The sequence below is a fragment of the Cervus canadensis genome, chromosome 22, assembly GCF_019320065.1.
Source record: "Cervus canadensis isolate Bull #8, Minnesota chromosome 22, ASM1932006v1, whole genome shotgun sequence".
Classification (NCBI taxonomy): Eukaryota; Metazoa; Chordata; class Mammalia; order Artiodactyla; family Cervidae; genus Cervus; species Cervus canadensis.
In genome coordinates this window covers 21,608,082-21,623,707 of record NC_057407.1, presented here as the reverse complement: position 1 = coordinate 21,623,707, position 15,626 = coordinate 21,608,082, and the positions used below count along the sequence as shown (strand labels likewise).

Sequence of the window (15,626 nt, the reverse complement as noted above, 5' to 3'; positions counted from 1 at the left end):
TTAGAGCTGTGAAGAAACACATAGCCTGGCTAAAGCAAGTTGCCATTACAACTGAACTCTTAAGAAAGGAAAAATAGGGGAATTTCCCAGTGGTCCAGTGGTTTAGACTCCACACTTTTCCAGGTAGTGTGGGTTTGATGATCCTATATGCGGCATGGGGTGGTCAAAAAAAAAAAGCAAAAAACAAAAACAGAGAGTTCATTTCTGATAATGAGTTGTTTTATCTTCTTTTCTAAGGAATTTTAATCATATTTTCATCACTTCATTAATTTTTCTTTCAATTTTTCTTGAAAACAGTTAATTCCTCTTAGAAATAGCCACAGGCTACATTTGAAACATCTCAAATGAGCTTGTTTTGAATTATTCATGTGAGAAAATCTCTATAGATATCCAGAAATAAGGTGTCTTTCTGTCTCCTCAACTTAAAAACAACTGACTGCATTTTCCTAAAAAAGAAAAACTGTTTGATTTGAAACCAGATTTGAAAAAACATCACCCCATTTTTCATTCCGTTGATCAGATATTCTGGAGATAACTGGGTGAAAAAAGATAGAACTATAATGAAACATTTCTCTCTTTCTTACTGTATATTCTGTGTTTCTTACCTGTTAAAGATGATGAATAACTAGAAGGCAGGCAGCTGTCTACTCAACTCGACTGAACATTTTTCTAGCATGTGCCACAGTATCTGGGAAAATTTCACTAGTGGTAGATGTCATCAGAACTCAGGGCTGAAAGACGAAAATCTTTTATGTAAATCAAGTCTTTATTTACTCCATGGCTCATTCCTTTCTTTTTCTTTACAAGGAACGCAAATTTCCCAAGTTCGTATCCAAAGAAATGGAAAACATGTACATTGAGGAGCTGAAATCATCCGTCAACCTGCTCATGGCTAATTTGGAGAGCATGCCAGTGTCCAAAGGCGGCGAGTTCAAGCTTCAGAAACTCAAACGCAGCCACAATGCTTCCATCATTGACATGGGTGAGGAGAGTGAGAACCAGCTGTCCAAATCAGACGTCGTGCTGTCTTTCTCCTTGGAGGTAAAAAGCCCTAAATCCTTGAGAGCTTCCTGGCAGAACAGGCCAGACCAGGGTGATTAGATGCATCACAATCAGCTTGTTCTCCTTTTTGCTCCCCAGGAGCAGTTATTAAAATAACAGCTTGCTGGGTATGGGTCAGCTAATCAGTGAGTAATTTCCCATCTCCAGGAAACCATCCTTTTCCTTAGGAAGTGCAATCTTAAGAACCACCTACTAAATTTAATGTTGAATTACTTTGTCCATTTAAAGCAGTTCTGAAGGATTCTGTAAATATCTTGTACAATTTAGAAAGTTTAACATTTTGGTAACCTGTGTTCAAAAAAAACAAACAATCTAGCTTCATTTCATGGTAGGTTGACAGTTTTCTCTCGGATTCTCTCTCCCATTGGCTTCCCCATAGAAAGGCCCTTGTTGCAGTGGAGACTTGTTTGTCTCATCACCCCAAGAAAGAATCCCTTTGGACCAGAATTATGGCAGAAGTCTCAACATGTCAGATGTTCTCTATCACTCTGACTCACATGTTTGTTTATCATATGTGCAGTGTAAGGAGTGGATCTGATCTAACTGCATCAGAATTATTAAAAACTGGTTCAGTGTGCACATTCCAGCAGCCCCAGAACTGTTGACCCAAATCTCTAGAGGAAGAGAATATCAAATGGTGTGGCCACTTTTGAAAATAGCTTTGCGGTTTCCCAAAATGGTAAGCATAAAATTACCAGGTGATCCAGCAATTCCACTCTTAGATATCTGCCCTAAAGAGATGAAAATACATGTCTCCACAAAGATTTGCTCACAAATGTTTATAGCAGCATTATTTAGTATAGCAAAAAATGGAAACAATCTAAATGTCTATCAACAGGAGAATGAATAGACAAAAACATGGTACATCCATAGAATGCTCTTCACCAATTAAAAAATAATAAGCTACTGATACATTTTTTAAAATATAGACGAACATCCAAAACATTATGCTTAGTGAAAGAAGCCAGATGCAAGAGGCCACATGTTATTTGATGCCATTGATATGAAATGTCCAGAAAAGGCACATATCCAAAAACTGAAAGTAGGTTAGTGTTGTCTAGGACAGGAGGTAGAAATGATCATAAGGAAACTTATTGGGAGAGAGAAAAATGTTCCAAGCAGTGATTTGTTATGATGGTTATACAACCTAATAAATTTATTGAAATTACCATATTGTGCACTTGAAATGGTGAATTATACGATATGTGAAACATGCCTCAATAAAATTGTCAGGAATAAAATCTCCACACGGAGCATAGCCCTGGAACATGCGTTTTAGGGAGCTATCCAGGTACTCCTTACATACTCCAAAGTTGGAGAGCCATTCATAAAACATGAAAGCTCAAATTCTGTAAGGATTTTATGATAATCCAAGATAGGAAACTAAGAGAATAGATCAAATTTCTATAGATTTAATTAAAATTTGTAAAGATTAAATTAACATTCTAGAACACCCTTAAGGCTTGCTGTGAATGAACTGCTGGTAATTTGTTTTACTGTGCTCAGTTCAGATTGGGATAGTCACATTGCAGTGTTTTCAATATTTTCAACATGTATTTTGCAAGTGGAAGAGGCAGTATTCAGTTAAATATAGAGCACTTGGTGCATGAAAAAATCACCAGTGTAATTTCACACAAACTTCCTTCCTTTTTTTAATACTGCCACCTGAGGTACTGAATGCTTTTTCTTAGGTGTCTTTGAATTTTATTATTGCCAATTAAAGGTGGCAATTTATTCCCTACTGCCTCTTGTCTTCCTACTAAAAGGTGAGGGGAAAGTGGTTTATTGATTTTCATGAAGCTTTTAAATCTGTAATTTTCTAATTCTTTATCAATACTCAATATTAAACAGCTGATTGTCAAAAATACAGATGTGGATGAGTCCCCAGATGTGCTCCCATGTGTACATGATTCAAATAGGCTGTAACTTTTAAATGTAAATACAAAATGAAATGCCCTAGGTTTCCCGAATACTTTGTTCATCATTCTAAGTCAGCAACAGAAGGCCTTGTGTATCTGTTTGTGAACGTGTTTCGGTGGACACAGCAAGGGGGTCTAAAAAGAGGCAGAGAGAGAGAGGACTGTCATCTCATCAGGGCAGACTAGGTTTGAATCTGCAGGCTCGTACCAGATATATTTTATATAATTATAGAATTGCATGGCTGGAAGGGACAATAGAGAACAGTTACCTGAAGCAGGAGAACTGATGTCCAGGAATACAAGGGGAGTGTCCTTGGGCAGGTGGTGGTTGGGGAGAAGGGTTCTGATGAAAAGCAGTAGGTATCTGTAGAATGCTTCACCATCATTCACTTAGTGAATCCTCACAACAACCCTTCAAGGCATTTGCAGATATGGAAACAAAGCCTTGGAGTAGTTAAGAACCTTGTAAATCATTATACAGCTAGTGAAGATGCAGGTTCAGGATTTGAACTCAGATCTTTAAAACTCCAAAAATTGTGTTCTTTCCCTAGTGCATCTCATTTTTTTCCTTTGATGGTTCTTTCCACCTAGTGAAAGGATGTTCAGTTACATGCATCATATCTCTTTAGATGCTCACACAGTAGCCACAGAGAGAGAGAGAACCTGTACCATTATCCCCACTCTACAGATGAGGAAACTGAGGCTCAGAAGATTTAAAAGTAGAGTGACTTGATAGTCAAAATTTGCCAAGTATCCGATGAGTGGTATACTGGCTTCTGGATCTGCAGTATCAGTATCTGCATCACCAGGGAACGAGTTACAAATGAGAAGTCTTGGGCTCTACCCAAGACCTGCTTATAAGCAGCTGAGGGGGTGTAGCCCAGCAGTGTCTGGCTTATCCTTCCAGGCAATTCTGATTCACACAGAATTTGAGAATCCCTGGGCTATTATGCAGAAAATTGACTTGTGAATCCTGAGGCAATGCAGGCCCTGTTGTGTTAAGGCTTCTTTGAATCGAGCCCATTAAAGAAGTGTACATTGTTTGCACATCCATATCCTTCTCCTTGTATAATGCCATTAGCTCTTCTGGAATAAAAGTCAGTGATTTGTTAATATCCCTTGGTCTGTATCAATCTCTGATGCAAGTCATTTGTTCCTGATTTTTAAATCAGTGTCTTCTCCTCTTCTCTCTTCTCTGCTACCTCCCCTCTGATGAGCGGCAGTGTGTACCACTAAACATGAAAATAGCAGGTGATTGAATGGAGTTGGAAGGTAGTGGTGGGAAATGCCAGGAGTTGTAAATAATGCAACTTGGTCAATCCAAACCCAGCTTTTTCTTCAATCTAAACAGAGAGTATACAACTGTAGGCTTTTTTTTTTTTTTCACTCTACAATGTTAGCCTACACAGAATTTGTTTATTTTATTTCTCTCTCTTAAAATTATTGTCACAATTTCAAGTTCAGATTTCTAACTTTGACTGTGATTCAGGTTTCTATTTGCTGGTAGCAGAAGGTGGAGTATTTGGCAATCCATTTACCTCTAGACTGAAATAAAGCAAGGCAACAGGGGCTGTAGCAAAGTAGCAGTCGCCCCCTTTAAATGGAGCTCTCCAGTTTGCCGCAGTCCCTGTCACTCCCTTTTGCATATCTAACTCTCATGCCAAATGGTGCTTGCCCTTTACCTTAACACTTGTGTTAGCACTTACTTTTTTGTAAAGAGCAGAGTGAATTTCTTGGCCTATGTCTCCATCAGGTTCTGAGTTAAAAGCTAGACTCTATATTTTTTTTAAATAGGAGAGTCTATTTCTTGTGGAAATGAAAAATAAAGATCTTATGTGTTTTTAACACAGAAAAGAGTAGCCCATTCCACTTAATCTGGCTCCTGTGTGCATCTGAGTTAGTGAACCTTGTCTTTCCATCTGGGAGGCTTATACTGGTTATACTATGAAGAATTGCAGCTTTGTACTGGACATGCCCCAACATGGCTGGTAGAAACCTGATTGAAGTTCTCAAATACCTATTGGGGTTTTGTGTATATGCATGAGACAGGTCTTAACGTATCTGTTTTCCTCTGACTGATGCTGTCCATAGACTTTGACAGTAACCTCGGCTGTGTGTGATTCTGTTTCCAGGTGGTGATCATGGAAGTCCAAGGCCTCAAATCCTTAGCTCCAAATCGCATTGTATATTGCACGATGGAGGTGGAAGGAGGAGAGAAACTACAGACTGACCAGGCCGAGGCTTCAAAACCAACGTAAGTTATGTTTCTCCATGGTTCACCTTCCAGGTGGTTCTTCTCATTGGCATCATTTTGGCCAACTCCCAAGTTGAAGATTGGTTCCCCCAGAAGGTTATAGTGACATCAACCTTGTTTATTCTCCAAACAGAATGACTTGACTACATTTTCATTTAGCAGCCTTAATAAGGATTCCATTCCTTCAGAGCAGAGAACAGAAGGAAATGTGAGATACAATCTCCTTTCTGGAGATTTTATGTGTTTACCTGACAGAGTTTAGTCACCACCTGCTGGTTTCAATAGGATATGCAGGGGAGCTTGATAGAATTTTTTTTATTATATTTACTAAATAACATTTGGTTTACAGTATAAGCATTTTTTCAAAATTTTTCTCTGTGTGTCACAGTTATGAATATATCAGCTAAGCAGTACATTACATGAGGCACAATCCATTAATTTGTTAGGTAAGCACATACTTATTAAGGACTCACTGTGTGTGTCTATAGTGCATGGTTGAACAGTAGAGAGGAAAGTAGTCTCTGTTATAGTCCAACAGAGCTTCCAGTTGAGTGGGGGAGCAGAAAAAGGGTCTCACAAATTTATAGCTACAAATAGATACAAATGCTGAGAAAGAAGGAGTGCTTTGTGAGGAGACATCAGGGGAACCTGAACCAGTGTGTAGAGACAGATTCAGAGCAGGCCTTCTTGAGAAGTTATAAGACATTTAGGCTAGTATTATAAAAGCTGAGCAAAGGAGTTGGGAGTAGAAAGAGCATTCCATGCAGAGTCAGCTTGTGCAAAGGCCCTGTGGCCAGCAGAGGCCCTGTGGCATGGCAGCATTGAAAGAAGGCCAGTGGGGTCCAGAGAACAAGGTATGCCATAATCTGCCACAAGGCAGGAAGGGGCCACACCACGAAGAACCTTGCTAGACCACAGAGAGGAAGGATAGGCATGTATGATTAGACATGTGTTTTGAGAGGATTACCCTGGCTGAAGTAAAAAGGGCTGGAGTCAATATAGGAGGCCACTTAGGATTCTATTGCATTGGTTCCCAGAAGCTATGATGATGAATGTATTTGGGTCAATAGACGCTCAGGCTGCAAAAAATTCTTGAAAGATCACTGTTCTTTTCCCTCCCTCCCCACTGCCTCTCTCCTTTTCTATCTCAGTTAAACTAACCTAGGATAATGAACATCTTTCTTATTGTTGTTAATTCAGAATAAAGTCGTAAAAAGGATAACCCCTAATAGCAGCTCTCCTCCCTCAAAGCATTATGAGCTGTTTGGCAGAACATGAATAACGTACTGAGATAGTCAAACAAAATAGTTCAAAGAAAGCACTGAATGTTTCCCTGACTAGGGAGAATCTGAGGGCATTGTGTGCCTTCAAGTGGTTCTTTGTATGAATACGCAAAGGCCTCAGATGCTCAGATCTGGGTGAAATTAACGAACGTGTGGAGCAGGAAATGGGAACCAAAGCAACTTCTCACACTCCATCCTTCCTCCCTTTTTAAAAATTTAGTTTCAGACTGAAAATAAATGCGGTTTCTTTTTTATCACCATTGATTAAAAAATCCCAATATTTCCCCCAGCTGTCACCGTTGCCTGATCATAATCAATGCTGTTAGGTTGTTGCATTATTTATATATGCTTTTGAAAAATGTGTCATGTGGTGGGAAGAAGAACTTCTTTGGTGTTCATGCTAACCTTTTAAGAAGTTGAGCCCAATATAGTGTCATATGTAGAGAAGGAAGGAGAAAACTCTGATTATTTGAACATGTTGTTGTTTGATATCAGCTACTTAACTCAAAATCTAATTCATACCAGTTTATGGGGTTTAAAGGTTACAGTTGCCAAGGTGAAGGATGAGCTGATTTTCATGTGCATATGAATGCTTAAAACAGAGTTTCAGGTTACAGATATTGAATGCTTTGGTCTACCTGTTTGAAATGCTGATGTTTCCTGTATACATTTACTCACTTCCATACGTGTACATTATTATGTCCATATTAATAAACATCTCACATTGAAGCATTTTGCTTTTCTAGCTAGAAGTTAAGTTTTTTCTTTATTACTTTTCAGTCACCCCATAGAGGGCTTGTTTGTATTTTTTGTTTTTTAACACCATAGAACGCAGCTTTCAAAACTTGCATCAGGTCAAATCAGTCAGGAGTGGCTAACTAGAGTGCTGTTTTGAGAAGGATTCTGAAGCCAGATCTCTATTCAGAGGAAAATAAAGCATGATCAGTGTGATAAAAGAGGTACGAGTGCCTTGTGTTTGCCATTTCTAGAGTATCTCAAAGAGGTCTGCCAAAGTTCATGTTCCTTCCTGTCTCTTCCTTTCTCCTTCCTATATAAATTCTCCTTATAGGCTCTGCTCATCTGCCTTCTAAAGCCACAGTTGTTTTTCCACTTCTCTCTTTGCCTTTTTCTTCATCACAGTTCACTGCTAATACTGCTCCTCTGTCTCCAGTTTCATCTGACAGGATGAAGGAGCCTGTGCGTGTTCATGCAGGTGCATTTTCTTCTTCCCTCTCATTTGGACTTACTCAGAATCCTCTTCACCATTTCTTTTCTCTGAAGCTTCTATTTCTTCTCCTTTCCTCCTTGCTTCTGCTCACAGTTTTTCCCATTACTAATCTCTAACTGTCATCTCTGCTACTTGATTTTGATTACCCCAAAAAGTACCCTTTGGAGGGTCATCTTTCATCTGCTCTAATAACTCCATTTCATCATCTGACAAATTTAGCCCTTTTCCTACCCTATTCATCTTCTGATTCTTGTCTCTGACTGTTCCTGCAACCAACTGATGCCCAAACTTTATTGACACATTCTAAAACCAGGATTCCGTTGAAGCCTGTTTTATGTAGTACTTATAAATTCTATTGTTGCTGCTACCAAGTATTTTACCCATTTGCTGGAACTCTAATATCTTATCCTATCATGTCCTAGTCTATAAGGAAGTTGGCTTTTTCTTTTTTCCTAAGTACACTCAGAAATTCAGGAATATAGTGCATAACCCAGTTTGTCCAAGAGTATTTTTTTTTGAGACTCTAATGTATAGAATAATCCAAAAAAAACAAAGATGGGAGAGTGGTATCATGGTCAAGTGACTTTGGGAAATGCAAGGCATTACATTTCTTTCTGAATTATTCACAGTGCATATTGGCATTTTAAAGGTTTGAAGATTTACCAAAGAAAAATAAATCTTGTTGATTGTTTATCCATGAGTTTCCCAAATGTTATTCAACTAACCCCTGTTAGCATCCATTGAAAATGCTGCTCTGTATTGTTCAAACCTAGCAGTGGAAGGTTCAAGCTCTCTCACTTCCTTTATCAAGGTTGCATCTTCTGTTTCAACCAGAGTCCTGCCCCCAGGTGGTCATTTTGAGTCAGGTGCATATTATAAGAATGCTGTATTCATGCGTGAAATATGTTGTGTGGCTGAAAAAAATGTGTGTGAGTGTGTATGTGTAGCCCCTTCTCATCTTTCACTGTATCCATCTCTTGGCTACAGGTGGATTATTCTGAAGCAGACCATGTATCCTCTCAATTCTGTTGTCCTCCTCTCCTGGGTTTTTGAAGTGGGAAGCCAAAATATATGATCAGATTTTTTCAAGAGATGCACTTACTTTAAAAATTATTGCCTTCATTTTCAACATACCATTTCTGCTTCTGGTAGGAAACTGATGAGGGTGCTGAGGCAGGGCAGGAGTCATTGAAGTCCCGTTTTTCAATGAGCAGTCTCAGGAGGGTATGGAAATGGAGAAGGGACTTTGTGGTTTCAAGAACTCAGGATATATTTGCCCACCTCCTGTGAAATAGAGCAGAGGAATTTTCTTACCATAAGGCAGTGTTTTTCTTCCTTTTTACTTTTTATTGAAATATTGTAGATTTACAATGTTGTGTTAGTTTCTGGTATACAGTGAGGTAACTCAGTTATAGATCCTTTTTAATATTCTCTTCAATTCTAGCTCATTTCAAGGTACGGAGTATAGCTTCCTGTGCTATACAGTAGGTCCTTGTTGGTCATCTATTTTACATATGATAATTTGTCTCTACTAAAACAAAACTCCTGATTTTCCCCTCCCCAGCCTTCCTCTTTGGTAATTGCAAGTTTGTTTTCTCAGTTGTCAGTCTGTTTCTGTTTTGTGGATAAGTTCATCTATGTCATATTTTAGATTCCACATATAAGTGATCATATGCTATCTGTTTTTCTGTTTCTGATTTTACTTCACCTCGTATGAACATCTCTAGGTCCATTCATGTTGCTGGAAATAGCATTATTTCATTCTTTTTTATGGCTGAGTTATATTCCATTGTGTGTATATACCACTTCTTTATCCATTCAGTTGTTAACGGACAGGTTGCTTCCATGTCTTGGCTATTGTAAATAGTGCTGTTGTGAACATTGGGGTGCATATATCCTTTCAAATAGTGTTTTCTCCAGCTATATCCCCCAGAGCAGGATTGCTGAATTATACGGTACTTCTGTTTTTAGTTTTTTAAGGAACCTCTCTACTGTTCTCTATAGTGGCTCTTACCAATTTACATTCCCACCAATAGTGAAGGAGGGTTCCCTTTTCTCCACACCCTCTCTAGCATTTGTTATTTGTAGATTTTTTTATGATGGCCATTCTGACCGGTATGAGGTGATACTATATTTTAGTTTTGATTTGCTGTTCTCTATTAATTAGTGGTGTTAAGCATATGTTCATGTGCTTTTTAGCCATCAGTATGTTTTACAGAAATGTCTATTTAGACATAGAAATGTCTACTTAGATCTTCAAAGGCAGTGTTTTCTGAAGGGTGGCACTCTTACTCTGCTGATAACAGAGATCATGTTAGGTGTTAGGAAGACCTAGAATTGAGTAACATCAAGTCATATGAGAAGGAAGTTACCCCTCCATGTATTTTTCAGTTTTTCTGATCAAGTCAAGGAGAATGCTTATATTGGTTCTGGTAAATCTTTAATCTGAGGAGGCCTTACAAATAGCTGTGAGAAGAAGAGAAGCTGACAGCAAAAGAGAAAAGGAAAGATATATCCATTTGAATGCAGAGTTCCAAAGAATAGCCAGGAGAGATAAGAAAGCCTTCCTCGGGATGGGGAATACGTGTAACTCTATGGCTGATTCATATCAATGTATGACAAAACCCGCTGAAATGTTGTGAAGTAATTAGCCTCCAACTAATAAAAAAAAAAAAAAGAGAAAGCCTTCCTCAGTGATCAGTGCAAAGAAATTGAGGAAAACAATAGAATGGGAAAGACTACAGATCTCTTCAAGAAAATTAGAGATACCAGGGGAACATTTCATGTAAAGATGGGCTCAATAAAGGACAGAAATGGTATGGACCTGACAGAAGCAGAAGATATTAAGAAGAGGTGGCAAGACTACACAGAAGAACTGTACAAAAAAGATCTTCACAACCCAGACAGTCACGATAGTGTGATCACTCACCTGGAGCCAGACATCCTGGAGCGTGAAGTCAAGTGGGCCTTAGAAATCATCACTACGAACAAAGCTAGTGGAGGTGATGGAATTCCAGTTGAGCTGTTTCAAATCCTAAAAGATGATGCTGAGAAAGTGCTACACTCAATATGTCAGCAAATTTGGAAAACTCAGAAGTGGCCACAGGACTGGAAAAGGTCAGTTTTCATTCCAAACCCAAAGAAAGGCAATGCCAAAGAATGTTCCAACTACCACACAACTGTACTCATCTCACACATGAGTAAAGTAATGCTCAAAATTCTCCAAGCCAGGCTTCAGCAATACGTGAACCATGAACTTCCTGATGTTCAAGCTGGTTTTAGAAAAGGCAGAGGAACCAGAGATCAAATTGCCAACATCTGTTGGATCATCGAAAAAGCAAGAGTTTAAGAAAAACATTTATTTCTGCTTTATTGACTATGCCAAAGCCTTTGACTGTGTGGATCACAATAAACTGTAGAAAATTCTGAAAGAGATAGGAATACCAGACCAGTTGACCTGCCTCTTGAGAAACCTGTATACAGGTCAGGAAGCAACAGTTAGAACTGGACATGAAACAACACACTGGTTCCAAATAGGAAAAGGAGTACGTCAAGGCTGTAAGTTGTCACTCTGCTTATTTAACTTTTATGCAGAGTACATCATGAGAAACCCTGGGCTGGATGAAGCACAAGCTGGAATCAAGATCACTGGGAGAAATATCAATAACCTCAGATATGCAGATGACACCACCCTTATGACAGAAAGTGAAGAAGAACTAAAGAGCCTCTTGATGAAAGTGAAAGAGGAGAGTGAAAAAGTTGGCTTAAAGCTCAGCATTCAGAAAACTAAGATCCTGGCATCCGGTCCCATCACTTCATGGCAAATAGATGGGGAAACAGTAAAAACAGTGTCAGACTTTATTTTGGAGGGGCTTCAAAATCACTGCAGATTGTGATTGCAGCCATGAAATTAAAAGACACTTACTCCTTGGAAGGAAAGTTATGACTAACCTAGACAGCATATTTAAAAGCAGAGACATTACTTTGCCAACAAAGGTCTGTCTAGTCAAGGCTATGGTTTTTCCAGTAGTCATGTATGGATGTGAAAGTTGGACTATAAAGAAAGCTGAGCGCCAAAGAACTGATGCTTTTGAACTGTGATGTTGGAGAAGACCCTTGGGAGTCCCTTGGATTGCAAGGAGATCCAACCAGTCCATCCTAAAGGAGATCAGTCCTGTGTGTTCATTGGAAGGACTGATGTTGAAGCTGAAACTCCTGATGCAAAGAGCTAACTCTTTTGAAAAGACCCTGATGCTGGGAAAGATTGAGGGCGGGAGGAGAAGGGGCTGACAGAGGATGAGATGATTGGATGGCATCACTGACTCAATGGACATGAGTTTGGTTAGGCTCCGGGAGTTAATGATGGACAGGGAGGCCTGGTGTGCTGCAGTTCATGGGTTCGCAAGAGTCAGACTGAGTGACTGAACTGAACCAAACTGAAATCTTTAATACCCCTACCAGCCTCATACTCAGAACCTTTGGCAGACAGGAGCCTTCCATTAGAATCTAATATCATGATTTAGATCTCATTTAACTAAAAGTTTTCTGTGTACTGGATCTTGGAATGATTTAAATGAGAATGGATTATCTTTCCTTGATGTCTCCTTTGAAGTTTATGTATAAGGGAATGATGTAGAAGGCAGACATTTACATTCTCTTAGCAAGTGTACTGGAATGCTCTCCTTACATCCAACTAGTGCTGGGGCTATGGACATAAATAACAGAAATCAGGCCTTGGCCTTATGGGTCATTTGTTCTGTTAAAGGACACAGAAAACAAACTAATCAACAAAAAATGTATGAGATAATAAAGACTATACTTTCTGTTACCTTCCAGTCATGGTTGGTGACATAGGTTTTTTTTTTTTTATTTAAAGAAGTATATTAACATTTAGATAGTGAATTAATTTAAATAAAATATATTAAGCAAATAATAACACAGGTGGTACCTAAGTATGATTTTTTAAAAAATCATGTAACTATCTTGTGTTGTTATGTGGAAATGGCGAAGACTGGAAAGATGACATGCAAATTAATTTGGAGAAATGATGTAAGGAAACCTGATATATTCCCTGAGTACAAGATGCAGTCCCAAATGACTGTCCTCCTCAGTGGATTTACATGGTACATGTTACCATCCAATTATAGTATGTGCTGAGGACTAAATACAAGAGAAATTTAAGTAATTCTGTTGAAAAAAAAAGGCAGTTGGAGTTAGCAGCCCGATATTGTGCTAGCTTCTCTGAAATTATATTCTTTTGAACTGAAGCCAAGAATGCCACTTGGTATTTTATTATTTAACAACTTTGTTATTCCCTGACAAACCATGGGCTTCATGATATATGGATTTTATTACTGTCAGGAATTTGAAAATATGATCAAACCATTTCCTGACATCTTCCAAGAGAATAGGAAACTAAAATATCCCAACGGTATACTGTGCTATAGCCATAGCATTTTCTAATGGCATCTTATCTGATAAGAACATATTTTTAATTAAAAAAAAAAGAACAAAATACAGAGACTTGCTATAACGTTTTTCTTCTGTGAAATATATAATTTGTCCTAACGGTATAATTCAGAGTGGGCCGGCCTTATTATGCCCAAATTATTCACAGAAACACAGTTCCATTAAATTGCCCCACATTAAGTCAGTTACAAAGTCAGAAGGGAAGTCATGCCCTCCAGTTTCTTGTCTAATGCATCATCTTCTTAATGGTATTTCCTTCTTCAATTTAGCTAAAAATCTCTTCTTGTGTACTTGGAATGGTTTAAATGGAACCAGTGCATTTCCTGAATAGCCCCTTTGAAATTTAGGTATAAGGGAATGATGCAAAGGGTAGCACTTACATTCCCCCAACAAGGGTATGGGGGGATGCTCTACTTGTGGCCAGCGAGTGCTGGGGCTACAGCTGTGATTAGCACATCAAGCCCTGCCCTCATGGGGTAGACAATCTAGTAAAAGGCACAAGCAGTAAACAAGTGAATAAATGAATACACATGATAAAAACAGAGTGTAATTCAGTTCTGTAAGAAATGAACAGGCTGCTCCAGTAAAAAGTAACAGGGATGTAGGGTACTCAAGTGGCCAAGGAAGCCCACTCAGAGTGGGTAGTGTGTGATATAACACCTGAAGGATGAGAAGGATCCAGCCATTACAAGATTTTAAGCCAACGAGGGAGGGTACAGTTGAATTTCCATCTTGAAACCTGAAGCCTCTCTATGGACCAGAGTAAACTCGAAACCACGGATGTCTTGGTCAACAAATAAGAGCACCTACTGTTGGCCAGGCATCAGTATAAATTGGAAGATAATACAGACAGGGCCCTCAATGTTGTAGAGCTTGAAAAAGCTGGCTGGAAACATCCCCATGCCTGGACCACAGAGTGATCAATTCTTCAGGAGCCACTTTAAGTTTTGAGAACTGCAAAGCCACCACATGGGAAAGGGAGTGAGGCCTCCTGAGAATCAGCTTCTTTGTTGTCTGCCTTTCTTGAAACTTCAGCTCAAGGTCATAGTACAGAAGACAGTTATATAATACTGAGTGAGAACTTGATGCCATTTCTATGGATTTTCCTTTCTGAGGAAAAGGATTAGCTTCATTCAGAGTTAATTAAATCATAAATGGTAAAGGCCAACACTGACCCAGAAATTCAGTTTTGCTAGGCTCCCTGAAGATGTCTGAGTTGGGAGGAAGCACATTTCTAATCACAGTTTGTGGTGCTCAGAGACCAGAAAGCCTGGTCCAGAAGCCACAACTTGTGTTGACAGCCAGTTTGTGTTTGCTTGTGAGCTGGAGGGTGAAAGGAAGCTGGTTGCTAAAACAACAATCAACAGGATGGTAGAAGCGAACAGATGCTAGAGAATAAGCTCTGAGGAAGGTGCTGTGAGTGCTGCATCTGGCTCCATCCTCAGTTAGCCACCCTCTCTCATGAGGTCACCAAGCTTTCCAGCTTCACCACATCCTGAGAAGCAGTATCCAAGACTCCTTCTCCCTCCAGAGTGCTATAGTTTTGATTTGTTTTTTTTCTCCATCTGCCTGATCCTGAGAAGAGCCATAGTAGCAGAACTTAATGCAGAATTTTCAGGCAATAACATGAAGTTGGTTAAAATGTCTAGAGTTGATAGGAGTTCCAGAATCGGATTATTATGTGGTGATTGGCAGTTGGCAATTAGACCATGATACTCCATTCAGATGTGAGAAATTCATGAAAGTTCTGATTTCATGAAGAGTCCTACATTGGCTGGGTATGAAACAAGGGTGGATTTTTTGATAGCTCTTTAAGAACTAAGTGACGGTAGGTCCATTTCCTTTCTAGCTCAGCTCCTTGAGTAACTTGCCAGCGCTTACTGAGCAATTACATCTGATGATGATGTGATCTGAGAACTGGATTTATTGCCCACCCCTGTCCAGTAGAAATATAATTCAGTATATGTCTCCCCAATGCTTCCCAGGTAGCGCTAGTGGCAAAGAACTCTCCTGCCAATGCAGGAGATGCAAGAGATGTGGCCTTGATCCCTGGGTCAGGAAGATCCCCTAGAGAAGGAAGTGGCAACCCACTCCCATATTCTTGCTTGGGAAATCCCATGGACAGAGGAGCCTGGCGGACTACAGTCTATGTGGTCACAAAGAGTCAGACATGACTGAGCACAAGGAGGGTATAAAGAACAAAATTCTGTACTTCAGTCTCCCAGGAGGAGGCTTCGCCAATTGCCCAATTGTGAAAAACCACTATATTTGGTATTTAGTGATCAGGGAGAATGTAGGGTGGAATGCCTTATAGTCACTTACCTGTAGTAATGAGATACAGCCCAGAAACTCTAAATTCTCACTAATAAGAAAACAAGAGAGACTTGATTCAGATTCATCGGTGCCCAGAT

The 15,626-nt window shown here is 39.3% G+C and overlaps 1 protein-coding gene across 11 annotated transcripts in view; it reads left to right on the top strand.

Annotated features, from left to right (window-relative positions):
- Positions 1-15,626, top strand: part of CADPS (calcium dependent secretion activator) — a 469,363-nt gene that overhangs the window by 222,702 nt on the left and 231,035 nt on the right. For all 11 annotated transcript variants that reach the window (XM_043442949.1, XM_043442944.1, XM_043442951.1 and 8 more), the window contains exons 5-6: positions 808-1,041; positions 5,114-5,235. In XM_043442949.1, coding sequence (XP_043298884.1) covers positions 808-1,041; positions 5,114-5,235 — 356 coding nt within the window. The remainder of the gene's footprint in view (positions 1-807; positions 1,042-5,113; positions 5,236-15,626) is intronic.